This window comes from Cylas formicarius, unplaced genomic scaffold, assembly GCF_029955315.1.
Source record: "Cylas formicarius isolate icCylForm1 unplaced genomic scaffold, icCylForm1.1 PGA_scaffold_1__22_contigs__length_36826433, whole genome shotgun sequence".
NCBI classification, from domain to species: domain Eukaryota; kingdom Metazoa; phylum Arthropoda; class Insecta; order Coleoptera; family Brentidae; genus Cylas; species Cylas formicarius.
In genome coordinates this window covers 1959347-1985060 of record NW_026844264.1, presented here as the reverse complement: position 1 = coordinate 1985060, position 25714 = coordinate 1959347, and the positions used below count along the sequence as shown (strand labels likewise).

At 32.3% G+C, this 25714-nt stretch overlaps 2 protein-coding genes across 9 annotated transcripts in view; one reads left to right on the top strand and one right to left on the bottom strand.

The window, feature by feature from the left end:
• Positions 1-25714, top strand: part of LOC132697368 (tyrosine-protein kinase transmembrane receptor Ror-like) — a 239270-nt gene that overhangs the window by 145523 nt on the left and 68033 nt on the right. The window lies entirely within an intron of this gene.
• LOC132697369 (cytochrome P450 315a1, mitochondrial) overlaps positions 1-25714 on the bottom strand; it is a 42131-nt gene that overhangs the window by 530 nt on the left and 15887 nt on the right. For 3 of the 5 annotated variants that reach the window (XM_060662814.1, XM_060662816.1, XM_060662815.1), the window contains exons 2-5: positions 12216-12526; positions 9441-9873; positions 9109-9379; positions 6030-6313 (exon numbers count right to left, since the gene is read on the bottom strand). In XM_060662814.1, the coding sequence (XP_060518797.1) occupies positions 6030-6313; positions 9109-9379; positions 9441-9873; positions 12216-12526 (1299 nt within the window). Of the gene's footprint in view, positions 1-6029; positions 6314-6732; positions 6859-9108; positions 9380-9440; positions 9874-12215; positions 12527-25714 lie in introns of those variants that run through there. The other 2 variants (XM_060662818.1, XM_060662817.1) reach the window with 2 other exon arrangements.

Here is a 25714-nt window from a genome sequence, read left to right as displayed (position 1 = left end):
TAACTGCTAAGGCGATTATTAAATATACAGATCAATAAATTGTAGGGTTTTGTTTAAAATATCGATCAACAATTAATCGTCCTGGCGACTCTAATAAAGTCGTTTAACTTCTTTAAACCAATGCATTTTAATTTTTCTAGTTCCCAACTTAAGAAAACATAAGTGAAATGCATACACGTGAAAGAGATGAAACGTTAGGAAATAAGTGTACCTATTTATTTAGAAGAATTTTGGGGTAATGTTTGCAAACGGCAAATAAATTAAAAGAAAATTAAAAGGTATATGCTGTACCAAAGATCAACGGAGATCACAAACAAAATTAATTTTTAATTTGTAAGATTTAGAAAGCAAAAGAAAGATAAGAGAAAAATAACACAGTAATATTTTTCGAAAACATACTTTACATTTCATTTTCTGTCTTAAGATAATGTTGCCCAACATTTTTATATAGTTTTTTTAGTTTTTTTAAAACTAAAATAAAGTGCGGATTTAACATGACAGCTTAAAAGGTGTCAATTTTAACAGCTGCGAAATAAAAGACATTGTTTTCGATATGGTAATTTCGTAGCCAACTTGCAGTGTCAGCGTATTTTTTGTCAGTGCGACGTTTTTTATAATTTTATGATTAATAATTAGTGTACATCTATGATAAAAACCAAATTGTTGGTAATAAATAACCACAAATCATTATTTTAGACTAATTAACAAATAAGCTACTTTATCTAAATTTATACAAATAAAAACATTTTTAACGTTACATTTTGAATAGTAGCCTGTGAAAACACACCTAAACGAAAATCTTAATTTAGAAGTAGAACGTAGAGATTGCAATGATCTTTCGCAACACGCCTCTACATTTAGGATATCTACACACTTAACTCCTTTCAGCCTTCAATGGGATCTGGACTCATTTTGGCCGTCCAAACTTATTGACGACTCGTCAGCGGCCATATTGGTTGTTGAATGTTGAAAACGAGAATTTAAATCTCGCGCGTGTGTATATTTAATGCACTTCCTCAATTTTTTTTCATAGTAATCGATTTATATACATGTTATTAGCATAAGTAGGGCTTCTAGATATCTAGTAGCATCCTAACTTGTAACTTCTTGTGTTTGATGATGAAATAGTATTTTTAGAAAACGTGATTATAAATATAGGTAAGTAGTAACTAAAAAGAGAGTAAAGGGATAGAGGTTGTAAGCGAGCTGGATAATAATGGGAAACCTCTTTATTGAATTATGAATGTTAGAGGAAGCAATGAAGATCTCAAGTGCTTCTATCACACCTATCATTTATTCTCAATTATTTGAAGCTTTCGTCCAAGTTTGTAAGCTTCATCAGGAAGACTAAAACATATGAAACAACATTCTATTACAAAACCAACAATCTTCTAAAATTATTGTATACAAGAAACAGTAGTATGAAAAACTATATGGTTTAAAGTACCAATCAAGAAAAAGTTATTTAATACGCTATGTGTGGGAAATAAGTGTGGGTAAGTAGTTATCTTATTTATGTAAAACACTTATTTTTCAAAACCATATTTATTTATTGCAGTGTAAAAAAAAGGGTTACTCTTGAATTCGCGATTTTCTGTATGCATTTATATTTATATATTTTCCTGTCAATTAGAAACCTGTTTTTTGTGTCAACATTTGAATTTTCTACATTTACGGAGATAAACTCGTCGATACCCCAATAAATATCTATATTTCGTTTCTTAATGCAACATAGTAATCAAATGTAAATTTTGAAATAATATCGACCATTAAACAACTTTTTTGCCGTAAAGTTCAGATAAGTTGCATTTGATAGTTTTCCGTATTTCAGATTTCAGGACCTAATCGTCCTAATAAAGGTACTTTATTAGAATAATAAATATAACAATAATTATATTTAATTATAATTATAGAGATTCCATTTCTCATGGAGTTTGATTCACAGTGATATAGCGAAAGTCGAATTGCCGTCATATTTCATTTTCAATCGATTTTGTTCGACAGAAAATTTCGTACAAAGAGGTTTATTGAAATTTACAATTTCCAGTAGCTTTTTGTCAGCATATCTGTCTGAAACTGCTTCTTAGAAAAGAAACTATACTTCTAATTTTATTCACTAAGATGCGTGTAGGTGAACTACCTGTCTACTAAGCTTATGGAATACCACTAAGTTTTACAGTTTTGTTACATTAAGAGACTGAACATAATGACCATGCACTTTTTTACATCTGACTCACAATTATCATCCATTGGGAAAAACAGAAATGAAAGGAAGAATTGTCTTGTTGCAAGTATTACCAAATATTTAGTATTAAAGGACGATAAGATTATACATTTTAAATAATAAATATTTCTTTTTTTTTACAAAACTTCTGGATTCCTCCTTTGTTTCCCGAAACAAAACTACTACTTGTACCTTCTTAAGCGGGTCTTAAAACCATTTAAACTTAACTGCAAAATATCACAAGTGCCATATGCTGACAAGATACATTATTATAACATTTTGCACACCGAATTATAAGAGTTTTTAATGTAATTTAAGACACGTCTGTTATACACGAATACTAATACCGAACGGCAGATAAACAAGGCCGCAAGCAAGACATATACAAGCAAAAGCTCTGCGCCTTTTGAGGCTTTTAAGTTCATATAATTCTAACTTATCAAATGTATAATTGATTGCCTTTATATTGAAGAAAAATTGATTGGTGAAACCCCAAGAAATTCTTATTAAAAACCTATTCATATCATCCAATGATATCGTCTACTGCCTGCCTGCCATTGTGATAGTTTATTGAAATGCTCACAAGAACAGTCTTTATTATATGGTGGTGAATTTTGTCCAATGCCTTTAGAAAATCGACGTACCAACTGCGAAATAAAAAATCTGGGGGTTTAAAGACATCAAAGTTTTGAAAAGAATACGGTACAAATCTTCATGCTGACAATGATTATCGAACATAATATCACTGAAGCTGAACCAGACATTTTGTTTTCTGAGGTGCAAGCTGCCATAAACAAACTAATATCTAATACGTCTGCTGCAATTGATGTTGTGACAGTCGAAGCAATAAGATCTATAGCACCGGAAGGCATGAAAATAATTTACCGATTAAGTTAGGAAATATCGCAAACAAAATATCAATTTTTAATCCTCTTCATAGTGATTGTGATATTTATAGATTACTTGCCTTGATTTTTCATACCAGTAAAATTTTACTTTATAATCTTCGTGCCTGTTTCGAGCACTATCTTCTATGGCAGATAACACCAGAATACGACGTTGATTGTTGCTTCCGAGGAAGAAGTGCTAAAACTCCTGAAGAGACTCGAATAATCAATTTTACAAACAAAAAGGAGGCCGAAATTGTTTATAACAATTTCAATTCGAGACGTTCCGCTGGTTTTGATATTTTTTGTTGGCTTTATTTTTTAGGTGTATCATATTTTTTACAGTGTATGTTAACCAAAGTGGTTTTTTATTTTTGTATTTTATTTCTAAAACGGGAGCCAAGGTATCAAATATATTTATAATGTGATTGTTTAATGTTGTGACTTTGTTATTCATATTTTTTATATATATGATATCCTCGAAAGTAGTAATAGCCAAAAGATTGTTTATTGATATTTTTCATGTTTCTTCCCTTTCTAATCTCACCAACACTATTCTTAGTGTCTTCTAGATCACAACATCCCTCACACCTGTATCAAAATGGGCTTCACTGGATAGTAATATAAAGTCTAATAACGTGGAAGTATAGTTACTTACCCTACTGGGTTCTAGAACTATTTATTTAAAGTTTAAAGACTCAATGTAGTCGCAGAATAAATTTGAATAATTGTTAGATGTTTCAAAAATGTAATTTTTTGTCGCCGCTGTAAACAATTTGAAAAGATTGAAGACGTTTCTCAAACTCTGCGGTGGGCTTTATCACGCCGACAATGTACTTTTTTTTTTAAATCGCGATTTTAATCCACAACTCGTCTAGAACAGTATCATCAGAAGAATGATCAGAAGATGATAGAACGCAGATTTTTTTTATATATATAACGCTACACCTTATACTGTCTGTCTGATCGAAAAACACGGTATAAAGGAATACCAACAATGTTATCCCTAATATTTGAATTTAGCCAAGTTTCTCAAAGACAAAGAACAATATCAGTAAAATCAGATAAAAAAGTGAAAAAGTGATAAAAATGTATTAAGCGCGATGCAGGCTTTCATGGAAGGATGGACTAGAAGTAACCTCTGGAAAAGGTAAAATATTAATAATTACAATGATTAGAATGTGTAAAAAATATATACAAAGAAAATAATAGGCAAATAAAATTTGAGAGTCATCACAACTAAACAAGGAACAATAAGGAGGAAATATAAGAATCTTGCCCTTTGGTATTCACAATCATTTATTAAGTAACAAAGAACTACACAACCCTTTGCCGGCGATATAGTTGTAATCGCAGGAAAAGGGATTTATAAAATAGCATGGCGATGTGGAACAAAGCTCTGGAAGATTCTGGCATAAAACTAACTAAGGCTAAGACAAAAGTAATGGTGATAAGAAATGAAAAAGCAACACAAATAAAATTGGATACAGCAGATCACAAGGGAAACAGGAAAAAGAGAGAAATAAGAGAATAGAAAAAACACTAAAACTGTACACGCAATGAATAAGAACTTAAAAAGAAGACATAAAAAAGAATAAGCAACGTTATTGTGGTATATAAAATACGAAGTATGTTCAAAATGTAAGGTGACTTTAAAGTTTTATTAAAAAGCATTTATGTATTTATCAACGTTATTGTTGCCCCAGTCAAAGTAATCCCCCCAGATATAATACACATGTGTAAACGTTTTTTTCAATTCTCGAGACGCACTTCTGGTAAGCACTTTCTGGTATAGCCTTGAGTTCTTCCAGCGACTTTTTCTCCTCAATCGTTCCAAACCTCATTGCTTTCATAGATTTCTTGAGTTTTGGGGACAGGAAAAAGTCGCAGCCCGCTATATCCGGTAAATATTGTGATGTTGTTTTTGGCCAAAAAGTTAGACACAAGCAACGAAGAGTGAGCAGGTGCATTATCGTGATGCAAAATTTATGAATTGTTTTCCCACAATTCCGGACATTTTCTGCGTATTGTTCCTCACAAACGGCGCATAACTGGAAGGTATTACTCTTTATTGATCGTACGACCCTGTGGTAAGAACTCTTGATGTGCTACGCCACGATAATCAAAGAAAGCAGTAAGCAAGAGCTTAACATCTTTGTCTTGGTCTTGGCAATTTGATTTTTCAACACCATTTATTTCACTTCTTCAACGTTTGCATCAAATATTGACGTGCAGGGGCGTCCAAAGCGAGGTTCGTTATCGGCATCTTCTTTACCATCTTGGAACTGCTTGTACCACTTATAAACATTTTTTTTGCTGAAAGTAGATTCACCATATGCCGTTGTCAACATTTCAAGTGTTTTGCAGCACTATTTTCCATTTTTTACACAAAATTTTATGCAAATTCATTATTCCATTTTTTTTGAAGAAAATCATCCACCACATAAAACACGTCTCCGATTCTGTCTCACAAAAAAAGTAAACGTGCAAACTTGCTGAAAGTGTGAACATATGTTAGGAACATGTGTACCAACAATACAAAAAATACATTGAAGATGGAATGTATGCAGCCGGCCGAATTACAAAAGTCACCTTACTTTTCGAACACACCTCGTATATCGTATTATTATATAGTATAAGTTAGAGTAATAACCCTATACCACAACGGGCCCATCTGGTGGCCTAAGTGCTTGGACGCCCACGAGGGCGCCCCCCTTAATACCATTATGTAATATTAGTAACACCTCTGTCACATTACCTTCGTTCGCCAACCTCGTCTTTCTATTGAAAAGTATTTAGTGTGTCCCCTAATTTAGGTCTTTAAAACTGAAATACTGAATTTTTGACTGTCATTGCAAAATTACTTTTTATTGCTCTCTCGCGTTAAGAAACGAAATATTTCCCTCACTTATGCTCACCTTACACCCAAAGCGAACGGCAAATTGGCATTTTGGACTATAGTACCTCGACCATTTCTGTTATTCCACCGATCCGGATGGAACTCATTCGCATTTGGAAAATAATTCTCCTCGCGCCCAGTGCTGAATACCGATATTATTAGCACCGTATTCGGCGGAAGGTCGTAACCCATAACGTTCGACTTTGTGGGAAGAACCCGGGTCAAAAACGGCGCCACTGGATATAGTCGAAGGCATTCTTTAATAGTATTTTTGAGCAGTACATTCGAAGTAATATGTGTACCCTGAAAATAGCACTTCGTGAAAAATGTGACATATTTATAACAGAGAATCCGAACGGAAATAAGGCAATAATTTAATATTTGAAAACCATAATAATACCGTTTTTAATAATTTTCACGTCGAAACAAAACAAAAAATATTATTAATTAATTTATGCAAGGGATCTCGAAAACTATATCTTATACGAATAAGTTTAAATTGGCAATGAATTGCAGTTTTCTAAGCTCCACTCATAAACATTTAGTTCTTCAATTTTTGACAGCTGTCAACAGTTATTAAAAAAAGGTTTTTGGCGATTTTTTAAAATGTTTGCTTAAATATGAACTGTAGCAGAAAAAGATAAAAACGAAAGTTTCAGCAAATTTTATTCGTAATAATAATACATGAACATGTTTTTCCTTGCATTTTTTTATGGGAATCGCTATCAAGTTTTACCTTTATGAAGGTTAGAGTAAGCAATGAAAGATCTCAGGTGCTTTTTTTGTAACTGGCATTTATTCTCACTACTTCAAGCTTTCGCCCAATATTGTAGACTTCATCAGGAAGACTGGAATATTGAAAGATATTCTATTACAAACAACTTACCCTAATGTTCAATTATTATTTATGTTTGTTTAGAATTTTTTAACAATTGATGTTATATCAAAAACACCAACCCAGAAAACGGTTTGAACTATGTATCGTTTAATTATTATATCAAACTAAATATATTTATTATAACTACGTACAGAATATGCAGTTTAAACTCTGAAAGACGGAAAAACACTCGGTTCACACCCCAGCCGGCATTCTTTTGTTGGTGATATATTAATGAATTTAAAATGTAAATACACTCGTGGAAATTACAGACAAGGATGATTTTGATCAATAACTTATTCAAATTAAATAATTAGTTAAAAACATATAGGATGATACGAGATACTTTAAAAAAAAAAAAAAATTAATCACAACGTCTTTAAACAGAACAAACCAATAGACTGACGGCTATCTTACTATAGTGGGAGTGAAATTATTTATTATAACTACTTACAGAATGTGCAGTTTAAACTCTGAAAGGTGGAAAAACACTCGGTACACACCGCAGCCGGCATTCTTCTTGTTGGTGATATATTAATGAATTTAAAATATAAATACACTCGTGGAAATTACAGACAAGGATGACTTTGATCAATAACTTAATCAAATTAAACAATTAGTTAAAAACATATAGGATGACACGAGATACTTTTTTAAAAAAAAATTTTTAATCACAACGTCTTTATACAGAAGAAAACAATAGACTGACTTCCAACTTACTATGGTGGGAGTGACATTAGTAACAAAATGTTGCCAACAGCAATATCAACTTTAAACATTTTAAACAAAGCGGTAATTTTAAAAATAATGATTTTTATTTAAATTGTTGACACTGGACTAACGGCAACTTACTCGCAAAACCACTACGGTCTGTGATGGTAAAAGTCTGATAGTTTTGGTTATAAAAAGATATAGAGGCATTAAGTGTAATTTTTACGTATTTACTAGGTCAAAAACTCACGAAAAATCAATTTCGAGAAGATCGATTCAGTTTATCTCAAGGTGTATTGTTCAAAATGTAAAAAAAAATTAAACTAACCAAGATATCTAAGGCACTATTGGGAGTAAGTATAGGAAAATTAGCAGAAGCCAACAGAAATCTAAAAATGGAATAATGTTCCATTTTAAATAAAAATGTTAGGTGCTGTGATACACTGCGTAATACTATTTTTATGGCATGGAGCAAAACAGCCGTCGATATCATTGAGACTCTATAAGTTTTCGGAAGTATATTGATACTCATTATTTCAATACAACTGCAAAAATAAAGGGCATTTTCTTATATAAATATTGGGTCAATGTCAATGTTTATATTTTATTTTTTTAGGAGGCGATTGAATTAAACTAGTCCCATCATTTATATCAACAAAAATAAAATATGTTTTTTTTATTTTTTATGTTTCATTTAGAAACATTCATCGCCTGTAATTTTTTCATAAAACATACTGTTCCTAAATGAATAAATTAAATTTATAGCAATGCATAAGGATATAAATAAATCGAGTGGACTGCGGTCACTTCCAAAGGCGTTAATTAAATCAAAAATTTGTTGGAAGAGGTGTTCTTTAACATTGGCAGCCCCGATTCCTAGATTGCATTTTTTTACTTGAGGATTTAAAAGAATTAGTCTACTTCACTTAAAGAAAATATTCATTCATGGTTAACGCTCCAGAAATATTTAATATTAAATTATTTCTAAAATGTAATTGTTTGACAGCGCTCAACTAAATCATTTTTCTAAAACAATTTTTTGACGACATTTAATGCTTGCACTACAATGGAATATCATTTTATATTTCTAAGTTTTCGATAAACCCATCTATCGCATTTTGCCATGCCATTGGACAAGTTTTTTTGTTAATTAAGCTAAGAATCCCCTCCGGTAATTAAAAAAAATGTTCAGAAAGTGTGTTTTTGTAATAGTAAATACTTACCTAACATTTAATGCTCTTTTATTTTCTTTAAAAAAATGTTTTCCGCCATATTTGTAGCGAGAAATCTCCCTAATGGTTCGCTTTTGATCCTACGTTTATATAACAAAACCACCCTTTTATTTCAAACAAAGAATTTCCCCCTTACGTTTTGCTAATTTACTTTGAAACATCGTTTCCAATTATGTTTAAAAAGTCACATAATCACATTGCTCAAGCTATCACCTGAAGTTCTGAAGTATTTTTACGGAAATGTAACTAATTAATAATAAAATTATTTCGGTAATTACCTTTTCATTCGCCAGCTCTCCTCTCAATCTCTCTTGAACGGTTCTATTCCTGCCCAGAAGATACAACATCCACTCTATTGAATACACCGTCGTATCTCCAGCTGCTAGAATCAGATCGGTGACAATTTTTGTTACGTCCTCAACGGCCATATTAGACCTCATTTTAACTAGCAATCCGTCATCGTCAGGGCCAAGAAGCTCATAAAGTATAACAACCAGCTTGCTAGCTGACGCCAGTACCTTGGATATAGCCGATTCGAACTTTTTCCACCTATAAGAACATAAGAACAGTAAATATCGTGACACTATTTAATTACGATTTGCTTTCGTACCTCGATATCCGCCACTTAGCGGCAAATTCTGAAGGAACCAAGGCTAATTTAGAACTCGTTTCGAAAACCAAATGTATGGTAGACGTGAGTTCTTTCACGCTATCCTCGATTAATTCTCTCATTTCCAAGTATCGCTTCGGACCGAGAAGAACTGCCAATATGGTTTCCAGAGATGATCGATAGAGATCTCCTTCGAGTTTGAGGTAATAGAACTTATCTCCGGAATTTTCGCGAATTTTTCCTATCAAGTTATGCGTCACAACTTGACAGCACTCTTCCATCCAGTGGGTATCACCTTTTAAAAGGAGATTGTTGAGTATTTTTCGAAAGTGGAGCCACTCGTCGCCGTTCATAAAAAAAATTCCCCTTTTGATGTTGTAAATCCGATTATAAGTTAACCACGCTTCCGGTAGAATGTGTATCGGATATTTTCCTAGAAATATATTAGCCTGCTTGTTAATGAGAAATGTGTTCATATACATAAGTGTTTTTTTAAAAGAAACTTCCAAGGTGTGTGGAACTTGTAGGTACTCTTTTTCTGGCTTTCGGATCATGTCTCGCTGACGTTTCGCTAAACATCTTGCTGTCTTCTTCAGAGCGGTGCCCAAAACTCATGACAGATTACTATGCATGCAACTCAAATACATGCGTGGGGATGGAGGAATAAAGACAGGGATTTAATTGCTTCACCGATGTGCGGATCCCAAATGAACGGGAGATACAAATCCGTGTCGCGAATATTTCCTGGATGGAGGAAAGTGCTATACGCAAGTAGATGTAGATGATCTCTGGTGTTATTTTAGCGTGGCTAATATTATTCGACCTGTTTTTCCGATGCATTCTTTGCAAAAGCTGCATGGTATACTATAAATACCTTGTCTCTTAAGTTAAACTTTATCTTTAACCGCTCGTAGATGTTTGGAGATTTTAGGACAAGGAGTGAACACGAACAAATATCAGAAACAGCTATGTAGGAAACCTATAGCTGCTCATATTTAGAAACAATTATCAGGAACAGCCATGGGTTTTCCAGTATCACCAGTCAACCCAAATATATTTACGGACGCTTTGGAGAAGAAAACCCTGGAAACTTTCCTGCTAAAATTAGAATTCAGAATTCAGAATCAGAATTTGAAAATCATAATTATTTGACCTCATGGTTAAGAATTCCTCTTATATTTTCTAACCAATTAAACTCTATAATAAGGAATTATATATTGTTATTAAAAGGCAATCAGACCTAACATTGTGTCATTCAGTTTACAGAAGACTTACACACACAAACCGATACCTCGCCATCGGTTCCAGTCATCGCTTAACAACTCATTTTTTACAGAGCTGAGAAACCCGAATCATTGCTCTTTTCTCAAATAATTTCTTTATTAGAGATATTAAGCGTTGCATTGGAAAATATACTTCACCACAACCTCCGAAAGAAGAAGAGTTCAAAAGCAATCTCACTGTGGTCCTTCTCTACATTTAGAACAACTGATCATCATCAATATAAAATTAAAATCAGATTTACCATTTGCGTCTCAACCTTTTCGATCCATAAAACACAAAATTCCTTTTGAGACACCAGCAGTGTACATCATTTTATGCATATTCGGCAAAGAATACATTCTAAAGACATAATGAAAAATGTAAATAGGCTAGTAGAACATGAAAGAGCCTTAAGACTAAAGTCTCTAACTCTTAACAATCAAACAATCTTGACCACGACTCACCTTTGACCAATTTGAAAATAGGTCATCCAAGACAATATTCATGTCCCTACATTAGCTCCGCCCCCCTAAAACAGTATATAAGCAGGCACCGAGTAGAAGAGAAAGCAGTTCTAGTTAAGTTCTGAAGAAGTCAACACGATGAGTAATAATATTTTTCCTTTTTGTTATTTGAAAACTTGAACAAATATATAGTCAACGTTAACAAAAATAAACCGAGATCCAATCACGCATAAGAGAAACTTAAAAAATTTATAATTAATTTTCATTAATTGAAAAAAATTGGCGTTATGTAGTATTTTTGTTTTTATTTTTTAAATTTGATTTGATTTAATATCGTTTTGTCTACATTTGATATTTTATGTGTTTAAAGTATTTTCTGGTTAAAGATATCAGTATCAGAACCTTTTGCTTAGTGTACGAGGTGAAGTCAAGCCGTTCCTTCAGACTTCAAACTGTAGTTATCAATTGGTATTTGGACAGCACTAAAGTTAAATTCCCTAACAAGTTAAAAATGAGCGAAAAATTCCATTTCTTTAATTGTATTTAGCAGTACAAATATCTTCCCACAGATAAAATTCTGATTCGACTAAACAACAAAGCACAAGTAGTGCCCAATTTAGTGAGAAATTAAGACTAAATTTTTCAAAGTAAAGAGACCCCAATGTATGGACACGTTCTTAATTATTTTCTTTTCAAATAAACAAATAATTGTATTTTAAATGTAATTTAAATACAAATGTCCCTAATATTGAAAAAAAAAATTAAAGTTGTATTACAGGAAATCTGCACGCCTATACTAGACTGAGACAGACAAGTCAGACAGAAATCTGCTTTGGAGTTATTTTCGGGAAAAAATAATTAAATTCTCAACTTACAAATTTTTAAATGTAATTGTAGATGCAATTAAATACAGTTTTGAAGAAATTGTTTGAAATACATTTAATTACTTTTCAAGAGGATTTCTATTTGTATTTAAATACTTTTAAAAATCTATTTTTAGTAACTCGGAATATAATTCGCTATACTATAAAAATATCTCCCAATATACCTTCCTGGGCAAATACGGATCTAATTCCTTCAGGATCCGAAACAAACACACAATTTACCGGTCCAATTTGGTCTTTAAAAATTGGTCCCAACTGTTTGTGTCTTTTGTCGATGTACCAATGCAGCTTCGGCATCGAACCCGCCAATACTAATGGTAAATTGACCCATTTTCCAATTAACGGTAACTTTTTCGGAGATGGCACGTCGTCGATTGTTAAAGTATCGGTATGAAATTTCTGTACCAGCAACCGTAACGGGGGTCTAATGATCCTTTTTACTTTTAAACATATCGAGCTTGCAAACCTGTCCATTCTAAAACATATCGAACGGAATGCTCAACACGCTTGCATTGAAATAGTTTAACTGTAACTTAAACTGCACCACAATATCGTCGTTGTTATTCCGTAGGGTCCTATCTCGCATTTTGGTGAAACTGAGTTATATTCATATTCTATATTCATACTACTATATACATACATATTTATTCATATCCTTATATTCAGAATTAATATTTTTGCATAAAGACCAAATTGACATTGGCCCCTATTCTATCTCTTTCATGCATTTCTTGCTAAGCGAATTAGGCCTTTGCGTTATAATTTTATTTATTTCCGGAAAATTCAGTGAAGCAATAAAGTAACAAAATTAAAAGAGCAAAAGGACAAAATAAATAATGCAACGCTATAGGTTTACCATTTATTTGAGTTGTTTAAACGTTGTATGCTGAAAAGCGTGTCGATTAGTTGATTAGTGAAATTCGCTGGAAAACTAATGTCTATACAAGTCAGTAAGCAGGAAAATTGGCGGTACAATATTATATTATTTCAGATGTCCTTATTTAAAATGGATGTTTTTGTTGAGTAGGACGATAAAACTATTAATATTGTGGATACAGTCAGCGTATAAATTGTTACTAATAATGCAAAATTCGAGATCGGAAAACTTATTAAAAATTTCAATGGTTGAAAAGCCACCAACCATCGACTTTTAACTAATTTTACTAATTTAACTAATCTAGTGAAGTGAAGTGAAGAAATTAGGGCCAGTATGCAATAAAGCGTGGTGTAACAAGGGTGGTCGAAAATGTACGTAGTTTAGTGAAGAACTCAGACACAAAATATTTTCAGATTTTAATAATATGGGACATTTAATATTGCAGCGAGGGTTCACTGCTAGTTTTGAAGAACAAAATATAAAAAAGTGGTACCAAATGGGTCAGTTAATCGTGGGGTGCTCAAACGAACTTCTTTTATGTTTCTTTAGGGAACAAAAGAGTTCCAGTTTGTCGTAAAATGTTTGTAAATACGTTGCTAATAAGTGATAAAGGAATGCGTACGTCCCTTTAAAAACTTCAAGATTCTGGTCTGATCTGGTCTAACAAAATTTCAAGGGACAATATTGTTAGGCACATGTTAGCCCCGTACGGAATCCCATTAGTGTCAATAAGTAAAATGTATCAATAATTTGTTCAAAACGCAAAATACCATGCCTCTCGTTGTATCGGTTGATTTTTAAAAGTACGAATTTATCATTCCACAGATCTAATAATAACCAGTGCGGGTTTTACCGTATCCAAAATGATGGTACATAAGCCGAAAAAATAAAGTTTAAAGACGCATACCAAAAAAACTACAGTACGACAAATCCAAGAAAAGTTTAGAATTGTGATAAATTTATCTATTTTAAGCGATGGGACGGTGTATTACAAAAGAAGGTTGAGCGTATTTAATTTTACATTTTACGATTTAACTAACCGAAAGTTTTTTTTTGTTTTGTTTTAAATAGACGAAACACAAAAATGAAGATTCAATCTGGCTATCATTTGCTGATGAATGCGATGGGCAGAATAAAAATTCTATCTTGATCGCTGCTCTTTTTGTTTCTCACAATTACGGCCAAAATGAAGGGGACTTAATTATGCAGTTTGCTGATGAATACGATGGGCCGAATAAAAATTCTATCTTAGTCGCTGCTCTTTTTGTTTCTCACAATCACGGCCAAAATGAAGGGGACTTAATTATGCAGTCAACAACACAGGTGATTTGTATATCCCGAGCCACCTGGTACTCATATTTCGTCTGGTCAGATAAAAATTTTTTTATCAAGTTTATGCTTTAAATTTCGAAGATTATAGATTCGGTCTAAAAGAACTGACGATAATGGCACAGATTTTAAGTGAACCTATATCATTGAGTTTTTAATAAAAAGAGATCGTCCAGATCGAACATCTAGTTTCTTTACCGGTGTACGTGTAAAATTTCCCCTAGGGAGAAGTTCAATAAAACTAGGTTGTTGCTTTAAGATATGGCTTTATTGCAATTTGATGCGTAACACAATAAAAAAGAACATAAGAAAACAAAATTTTTAGATTGAAATTTTAAATTGAAAAAAAAAAGAAAAGATGATGGTGCGTAGACCAGCTGAATTTGAAAAAAAAATTTCGCAAGAAGTTTATACATTTAAACTTGTTAATGTGATTTTTACTAAAAGTATAATAATATATTTTCAGCATATTATTTTATAAAAAATAAATAAATTTAAAAAATCGCCTGAAATTTCATTCAAAAGGCCATAATATAAAAATAATAATAGTGACCTATCTGATTTAATATACAAACTAGAACTCTTATTGTTTTTACGAAAGGGTCTATCTTATTTAATATGATTTTGATTGAAATCATGCATGATTAAAAAAAATAATAAAATGTCCCCTTATTCTCGTTGACTTATCTACGTTACTTTGAAGAAATAACTTAGAATAAGCGAATAGTACCTGTGATACAGCCAAAATAAGAACAATAGTTTTCTTTAAACCGCTCTCCTATAAAATTGTTAAAATGTAAATAGGTCCGTTGGTGATAGCAGCGACGCTATAATGCTATTCACAGTATAGTACAGTTTTTATTTTACTTGAAGTTAATATTAATACTTAATTATTAATTAATTAATTAATATTAATTCGAGAATAAATAAACTTGATAGTATTAAATAAGTCAGAGCGTAAATGGAAATCAAAAATCCAGAAACTTTCGAACGACGACTTAATTTTATTTTTCACAAAAAAAAATCTCTGTAATTAATGTCGAAATAGTATATTATGCAACAAATGTTGTAAAAGGCTTTTGATTCACGACTTTTGATTTGGAGCGAGCTGGGCGATTGCTTAATAAACGAATGACTTAAAAACACAGACCTGTTACATACTATACTTCTCCTAGGAACTTTAATTTTTGGATACATTTTTGCAAAACAACATTCACTGAGTCATGTTTGACAAGGCCTTCAGAATGTCCGAAGTGACACGCAGTAGCTAACAAAACTGACGTCATAAAATGACTCCGCACGCTCGATCGTTGTAAAATTGGATGTTTTAGGGAAGGGAATAGAACATATTCAGTAATATTCCTTAAAGTGCGATATTTTCTCTTTTGTGGTTTGCTTTTAAGAAACCTATGCTTTTACGTGAGCCTTCAAGTAATATTAAACACTTTGGAGACTTTTATAACATATTTTATAAGTTACTGAAGAAAATCTTTCATAAGCGTTATAAAACTACAAGTAATCGGAAAACCAATTGAAAACTATTAGTGCACAAATGTTTATTCTGTGGGAGGTGGAACTTCCATCAAAGGATATTATGGTATAAGATGGTTAGTTATTTGTACTTATGATCAGTACCCTACAGTTTTACAGTACATAGGTTTTTCTGTTTCTGTTCTAGTTATGACAGTAATAGGGTTCAAGCAGTGACATTCAACTCCAAATTATCTTTTACACCCATATATATATATATATATATATATATATATATATATATATATATATATATATATATATATATATATATATATATGATGACACTATGACACTATATTCCGGGATATCATCCGTTCGCTCGTTGAACTCCGACTGGAATCCTGCTTCCGACTGGAATCCTGCAGACGTTTCGCCAAAATCTCACTTGGCATCTTCAATGCTCGCGCTCCGAAAACACTTCGAACACTGCGAGCGTGAGCATTGAAGATGCCAAGTGAGATTTTGGCGAAACGTCTGCAGGATTCCAGTCGGAAGCAGGATTCCAGTCGGAGTTCAACGAGCGAACGGATGATATCCCGGAATATAGTGTCATCACATTTTTCCATCCGTGAATCAATACGTGAGAATATATATATATATATATATATATATATATATATATATATATATATATATATATATATATATATATATATATATATATATATATATATATATATATATATATATATAAAACTCTCAGATTTATTCTTCTTCTCAAGATATCACCTTGGTTCACCGAGTCTCAAATTGTGATGTTTGTTTGCACTTTGAGAATAAAACTTAATTTTAAATGATTCCCGGCTATTACAGCTATGAAAACCCCGATATCCTCAAAAATGTATATATATGTATATAGAAAGATAATCTGTTGTGAAAATTGGGACACAGAAAGTAATTCTGTTCCGAAGAGTATAAAAACAAAAAAATTCACACAAATAGCCGAATTAAGATTATTTACTATCTTATAAACAAAGAAAACATCAAAACACTGCCTTCTGGATAATAATGTAAAATCTCATGATAAGAGTGAAAGTGTTTTTGTTAATTGAAACGAAAATTAAGAGTATCAATGAATTTTATTTGGACACTGGCGATTCAATCCACGTAAGTTATATCAGAACACGTTTTACCATACTGCAGTGTCTGCATAATTTAAGTGTGTAAGTTCTTTAAGCGCTCATTGCGTTAGATATTTCACTTTTTTATTTGGATGCATTGCAATTTTTTTTTTCGAATGAGACTATGAGAAAATAGGGCTCATCTTTGTTATATTCCAAACACACATCTATTACAATTACATCATTTTTTAAATAAGAAACGTACTTTGCGGGTGTTCCTAGCGTCTTTAAAGAAATGAGAAGAATTCTCAAGTTTAAGACCAAAATGTGGTTATAATTTTTTAAAATCTCACTGTTATCGCTTCCGAAAACGATATTTTCGTGAAATTTGGTACACATAATAAAAGGTTTTAGTTTACAGACGTCATTTACTTCAAATTTTCTTTTTCATTTATTTTTTATATTTACAAAACTTCTGGATTCCTCTTGCTTTGCTTGTTGTTGAATTGAACTTGCTGAAATTTCGCCTCTTGGCTACTTCAGGGCTTAACTGAAGCTGGCTCTCCTTTTACTCCGTAACTGTTTATAAATTGTTTGAATGAGTCCGTGATGTTTTGGATGAAAGGGAGGACAACAGTGGCAAGTGTGGTGTTGCTTCCGGACTCTTACATTCAAAACCTCACTGACCAATTCAAAAGTGTTCAAGAAATATAACTATAAATATAAAAATATGAACTAAGCTCAAAAAACACGAACTTAATCGCGACTCGGATCTTTACATGTCATCAATTTGGGAATCAGATACAATGTTTATGTCCCTCTTTCTTTCTTTCTTCCTTTCTTTCTTCACCGCTCAAACAAAAAATATATTATCAGTTACAGAGTAAAATGCGAGCTAGTTACAGTTGATTACAGGATGATCGGCGAAACATCAGCAAGTTCGATTTAACAACAACCGACGCAGAAGGAATCCAGAATTTTTGTAAACAGTGTTGCAGTAGCAGTAGAAAACTTATTTATTTTTGCTAAAATTATTGTGTTTGTTGTGAAGATCTTCGTCAGTAAAGTAATTTAAAAGTTTTAAATGGATCCAAAGTAATACTAAAACCCCTCGTCATGTGTACCAAATATCAATGGAATATCATTTGCCAATATTTAATATAATTTTCAACACCCTGTAATTCTAAAACATTCAAACATTTCAAAAAATCTTTTACCGTGTTTTGTCTAAAAATTCGACTCATTGCTTTTGTCAGATACATCGGAAAATACACTGTTTAGTAAAGTTTTTTATTTCAACATTGATATGATTTTAGAAAATCTCGTAGACGATAAAAAATGAACGTTTTCAAATACCAGAAAAGAAAGAAATAACACGATATTCTCCAGTAATGGTCAATTTTACTCCAAAATAAAATATTAAATATCCTATCTACTTGGAAAACTCTGTTCTACAATGTTATGTCGAGGTATTTTTTAATTGTATAATACCAAAAACAATTAGGTACTTTTAACTGAAGCTTGTCAACGTTCAGTATTATTCATCAGAACGTGCAGTCACAGGGGAACTCGGTCGATGTGATTGACGAGTTGCCCCAAACCCACTCAACTCTAGGATTCTATGTTTGACAGAAGACTGGAAAACAATGATCAGTAACTTGGTTCTGGTGAGCTGTTTCTGTCGCGAGTATAATGAGCATGGTGGTAGTGCGATTTATATATCGGTTCAGTACAAGGCAATAAAACAAACTCTCTAAATTCTTGCTAAAAAATATATTTCAGTGTTCGGCAGTGGAGTGCACATTCAACGAGGAACAATTTTTAGTGCTTTCAATCTACAGACCACCTCAAAGAGACGTAGACGCCTTCTTGCATTGCGCGGAAAAGGTACTGTCCAAAATAATTAATATAATAATTATTGTGTGTTTTGAAAAATTGTATATTAACATAAATCGCACTACCACCATGCTCATTATACTCTCGACCGAAACAGCTCACCAGAACAAAGTTACTGATCATTGTTTTCCAGTCTTCTGTCAAACATAGAATCCTACAGTTGAGTGGGTTTGGGGCAACTCATCAATTACATCGAGACAGTTCCCCTGCGACTGCACGTTCTGATGAATAATACTGAACGTTGACAAGCTTCAGTAAAAAGTGCCTAAATGTTTTTGGTATTATATAATTAAAAAATACCTCGACATGACATTGTAGAACAGAGTTTTGGTTAGTTAGATAGATAGAATATTTAATATTTTATTTTGGAGTAAAATCGACCATTACTGGAGAATATCGTGTTATTTCTTTCTTTTCTGGTATTTGAAAACGTTCATTTTTTATCGTCTACGAGATTTTCTCTCCATTTCGTGCTTCAATATTAAAAACTGACCTACTAAAATCATGTCATTGTTGAAATAAAAAACTTTACTAAACAGTGTATTTTCCAATCTATCTTACAAAAGCAATGAGTCGAATTTTTAGACAAAACACGGTATAAGATTTTGTGAAATGTTTGAATGTTTTAGAACTACAGGGTCTTGAAAATTATATTAAATATTGGCAAATGATATTCCATTGTAATTTGGTACACATGATTTTAGGGTTTTAGGGTTTTAGTATTACTTTGGGTCCATTTAAAACTTTTAAATTACTTTACTGACGAAGATCCTCGCAACAAACACAATAATTTTAGCAAAAATAAATAAGTTTTCTACTACTACTGCAACACTGTTTACAAAATTTCTGGATTCCTTCTGCGTCGGTTGTTGTTAAATCGAACTTGCTGAGGTTTCTCCGATCATCCTGTAATCAACTGTAACTAGCTCGCATTTTACTCTGTAACTGATATGTTTTTTGTTTGAGCGGTGAAGACCCAAAAGAGGGACATAAACATTGTATCGGATTCCCAAATTGATGCCATGTAAAGATCCGAGTCGCGGTTAAGTTCGTGTTTTTTGAGGTTAGTTCATATTTTTCCTCCAGTCTCTCCAATGTATTCTTTGCGGCACATGCATCGAATGCGGTAAACTCCTGGTATCTCAAACACTTGAACACTTTTGAAGTGGTCAGTGAGGTTTTGAATGTAAGAGTCCGGAAGCACTGCCACTGTTGTCCTCCCTTTCATCCAAAACATCACGGACTACATTTCAAAAATTTTAAAAATATAACGTCAGAACAGTCGTTCATGCCCTTCCTTTCGCTCCTCCTCCCTCAAACAATTTACAAACAGTTACGGAGTAAAATGAGAGCCAGCTTCAGTCAAGCCCTGAAGAAGCCAAGAGGCGAAACTTCAGCAAGGTCCATTCAACAACAAACAAAGCAAGAGGAATCCAGAAGTTTTGTAAATATTAAAAATAAATGAAAACAAAAATTGAAGTAAATGACGTCTGTTGCTTAAAGCTTAAAATATCATCCGGTAAACTACTAAAACCTTTTATTATGTGTACCAAATTTCACTGAAATATCGTTTTCGGAAGCGATAACAGTGAGATTCTAAAAAATTATAACCACATTTTGGTCTTAAACTTGAGAATTCTTCTCATTTCTTTAAAGACGCTAGGAACACCCGCAAAGTACGTTTCTTATTTAAAAAATGATGTAATTGTAATAGATGTGTGTTTGGAATATAACAAAGATAAGCCTTATTTTCTCATATTCTCAGTCGAAAAAAAAATGCAATGCATCCAAATAAAAAAGTGAAGTATCTAACGCACTGAGCGCTTAAAGAACTTACACACTTAAATTATACACACAGTGCAGTATGGTAAAACGTGTTCTGATATAACAGTTACGTGGATTGAATCGCCAGTGTCCAAATAAAATTCATTGATACTCTTAATTTTTGTTTCAATTAACAAAAACACTTTCACTCTTATCATGAGATTTTACATTATTATCCAGAAGGCAGTGTTTTGATGTTTTCTTTGTTTATAAGATAGTAAATAATCTTAATTCGGCTATTTGTTTGAATTAGTTTGTTTTTATACTCTTCGGAACAGAATTACTTTCAGTGTCCCAAATTTTCACAATTAATTGTCTTTCTATTTCTCCTCTTATAAGTTATATACAGAATCATTTTTGAGGATATCGGGGTTTTAATAGCTGTAATAGCCGGGAATCATTTAAAATTAAGTTTTATTCTCAAAGTGCAAACAAACATCACAATTTGAGACTCGGTGAACCAAGGTGATATCTTGAGAAGAAGAATAAATCTGAGAGTTTTATTAAACTTCTAAAAATGCTGTCTCGATGGCGAAAAAATTTGACAAAATTAAAAAAATTAAGAAAAACTGGCAACCAACATGTTTTTGATGTCCGTTATGATCCGTATGTCAATTAATTTTTAAAAAATAGCTGAATAAAATTTGAAAGTGTTGAAGTTTGAAAATATTTGCAAATCTGTCTTCTGTTCCGTAGCATTCATTATTTATTATCCAGCCCTTTAAAAAATGTTTATTAATTATTCCTGCAAATCAGGTATTAAAACTAACTACCTAACCAAAATAATCCAAAAATCATTTACATTGAAGTTATTTAGATGCCTACCAAGCCACCGTTCGTAAAAATTCTGAGCCCAAGTTTACCGAGAGGGCAACTATATTTCCTACCTACTCGCAACATAAACCAGGAACCAGCCAGAATAACGAATAATATAAGTTAATTTTGACGCTTCATACGCGAATAACTATATGTGTAAAACAGATTTGTATATGGTTTACCCTGCAATATTGATGCCAAGATGTGTGGCCTCTAGGCGCCAACAAGTGTCTGTAGACAAGTCCGTTTTTACAGTTTTTGGACGTAAGAAAGACAAAAGTTCCTTTCTACTTACAATTAAAGAATCAATTTTTATAAATGACAAAGCAATTCAGTAAAAATGACGTGCACACTATTAATATTAGGGACAAGGGGCACGTCGTACGACTACTTCACTCGACTGAGCTTTATAAATTGTCATTTTCTTATGTAATAAAAAAATTTCTTAATGAATTACCACGTAAATTAAATAAAATAATTTTATCAAAAACTAATAAGCCACTTTTTTATAGCTTTTTGAAAAACAGTATTCAGCAATTAATTATAGATCAAAATAGGTATAAGTTCAAATACACGATATTGACTAACGGTTATTGTTGCTCCGTGTAAGATTAAAGATTACATTGTGTATGATACTGCCCTTGCATCTGTCCTTTGCATTTCCTAGGCCTTAAGTTTTCAGGTTAGGTGGAAGAAAATCCAGTGATGTCACTGAACTGAACCTCGCCTTTTGTTTATTATTGACTTGTTGATTATTGAAAATAAAGAGTTTTATTATTATTATTATTATTATTTCGATCTGACATTCTGTATAATTTAGGGTCCTGAATTTAAATCTCATTTGCATTTTCTTCTATCACGAAAGGTTTTTTATTCACATTAAAAGAATTAATAAATTAAAATCTCTGTTGACTTAAACATTATTTTTATTAGTGCAAGAACCAAATTAAAAAATGTAAATTAAATAACAAAGTTTCAAATCATAGTTGAGTCCATTTATTTCTGAGAGATCCCTCCCTCCCTCTTGGCCGAAAAACTTCGTTTAGTGGATTTTCTTGTATATTCCGTAGCAGGATTGTCCCTTTTTAATGGCCAACAATAATCTGCCAACATTGCAACGTTTATATCTCGGAACCTCTCACTGAAGACACCAAGATTTTCAGGAAAGTAGTCCAGATGTAAGTGTAAAAAGTTTTATATTCATCCAATTTCGAAAAATTTCTCTGACATGTTTTCTACAATGTTATTGTAATTTGTATATTTGTTGTTTCCTAAAAAACCTTTTCAAATTCGATCATGTTATTCACAAAGTCTTGATCTTGAGCGGAAAATTTTCCACATTTCAAAGATGCTCCATATTTATTTAAAGCTCTAACGTACTGCTTCATTAGTCCTAATTTAATATGTTAGAGATTTTTTCGTTGATAAATAAGACTCTGGAGAAGAATATTTTTTGATCCAGAAGTTTAATTCACCCTTTTTTTTCTACAGTTCTTTTTCATTTAATATTCCAATCTATTTCTTTCTCTAACACACACACGCACACGCACACACGCAAAACAGGGACACTTTCTAGCAGTCTTTCATTCGCACATATTGAGCAACAGGTAGAGGTACGTTGGGCAAACAAACAGCTTTAAAGCTTTTCTTGCATGAATCAATAAAAAGCGTCTACTCCTCAGAATTGTAGTCTGTACCAAGTTTCTTTATTTAAGAAAGATCTTTAGTTAAAATTAAGTCTCTTGCTAAGTCATTAAGTTCTGATTGTTTAAAAAGGGGTGTAATTTAACGTCTAAATTTCTTGACCACAAAAGAACCACACACATAGCAAAATGTATCTGGCATTTCAGAACGAAATTTTACATAAATACTTATTTCTTTCGAGAATTCCCTGCTAATATTTTGTTAATTTGTGCAACGTGTATGCGTGGCCGTAGCGATTTCAACTTTTAGAATGTTATGTAATGTTCCTATTTTTAAAACAATAAATAATACATCTCAAAAATTAATTGAAAAGTTGCGTGATAGAAACAAAAACATTGTTTTTCTACTAGTTTACTCGCTATACCTTCAAAAATATGAAAAATATGAAATCACAAAATTATTGTCGTTCTGTATTATTTGAAAAGATACTATGCCCTGTTTCTTAATCCGAGAGGGTTATACATAATTTTTGTGCTGTATAATCTAGTGGTCTTAGTCGTTTTCCATATGCGTAGTATTGTACCTACGGTGATTGTCAAAGGTCGCGAGAGTAAAATATAGATGGACAGATAGTTAATCTACATGTTACTTAATTATTATTTTCCCTCAGTGTTACTATAAATTTTATTGCTTAGAAACGGCTTGGTAAAACTGCGCTTTCTAAAAATGAGAACGTGCTTACGAGACCGTTATTTTAAACAAAGAAAAATAAATAGAGATAGAGGTAGATGGTTAAAACAATTCTGTAAAGAAAATTAATAAACAACTTTTTCAAAGTACCTATACACGTGGAAATTTCTACCAGATGGTGGAATCGAATCGCATCTACTATATTATTGTTAACAAAAGATATAAGTATAAGATATAAGTAAAGTTGGACAAATTGCGGAGCTTACATTTCTACCGACCACAATCTTTTTCTGGCAACAATAAGAGTAGAGTTCAAAAGAATATTAATAATAAAAATATAAGAAGGAAAAAAGATACAAACAAAAACACAAAATCATTAGAAATGAAGAAGAAAGGAAGCTTGACTAAAGAATAGATAGCAACTGCTGATGAGTCCTCCTCTTCCTAGTCTTATTGCTCTTTCATGTTCTTTTAGCATAGTTGATATTCTTAGCACTGTTTCTCTAATGCCGCATATGCCTGGAATGCAGTAAATTCCTGGCGTCTTAAACGCACTTTTTCTTTGACGAAGATGTTGACGAATTTTTGGACAAGTGGTAATCCTTGGTTTAAAATTATATTTTTTAAAAGTTTTTAATATAAAGTATTTGATAAAATTAAAGAGAAGCTTGCGACCCCCTAAACAAGAGAGTTTATAACTGGACCGGATAGTGATGTCACAATGCAATAAGGTATCGGTCGGTTTGCATCGGGGTTTCTGTAAATCGAATGACCCTATGTTCAATTGATTTTCTATTAATAAGAATATCTAAGAATGGGCGATTATTATTGGTTTTGAATTCAGTGATAAAACGTGTGTTTGAGTGTTTAAAGTTTAAATGATTAAGAAAATCTCGGAGGAATTCTTGATCATGAGGCCAAATAACAAAAGTATCATCAACGTAGCGTTTCCATATTTCTGGCTTCGGATGGAAGTTACCTAGGGATTTCTTCTGAAAAGGATCCATTAATTTATTTGCGATAACTGGTGTTAATAGATAACCCATAGCTATAGCATTCTTGAATTTTAATACATCAGAAATAATATCGAGAGTTTCAGGAATAGGGACTTGGGGCTATTAAAATGTTGTGATGTTATTTCTATTATTTGACTCCATAGTCAAGATGTTTTTAACCCATTAAACTCTATACATATGAACATACATTCCTTTAATAGAAAATCAAAGCTATTATTGGGCCATTCCGTTTGCAGAACACTTATGCACACTTACGACACCTTAATGCATTTTTCTCATCGGTTATCAACTCTCTTGTTTATACTAAATCTAGAAATAAAACACTTAACATCTACTCTTCTCTATAATAATTTCTAGATTAGAGATATTAAGCGTCCCATCATAAATACTTCACCACCTCTCGAAGAAAATGGGTCCGAAAGGAACCATGCACTTGCTACTGTGTCCTTTTTTGCATTCAACACATCACTGAAAACATGTCAAAAGTTCTTAAGATATATAATGTTAAAACGAGATTTACCACTTTTCCAAAAATCACTCAACATCTTCGATGCGTCAAAGTCAAAAGTCCGTTTGAGAAACCAGACATTCAACTAGGTTAAAATAACATGAAAGGGCCTTAAAACCATGAAAAATTATCTTTTCAGCAGTTACCGAACAAAATCATGAAACTAGAGATCAAATATTATTCGACGAAACTAAAATCCATACAAATCTCTGAACGACCAAACATTATTAACCGCGACTCCGGTATTGACCTTAAGTCAATATGAGAATCAGTGATCCGAGGCAGTGTTCATGTCTCTCCTTTTTGAGTAGAGTAGTGTAGAATGCAAACCAGTTTCAGTTAAGCTCTGAAGAAGCGAACAAGACGATTGGTCAAATGTCACCACTTAATAGCTAAATAGTACTTGTGAGAAAATTTCAGAGTTTTTGGGTTGCTATAATATTTAATGAGACACACTAATGTCAAAATA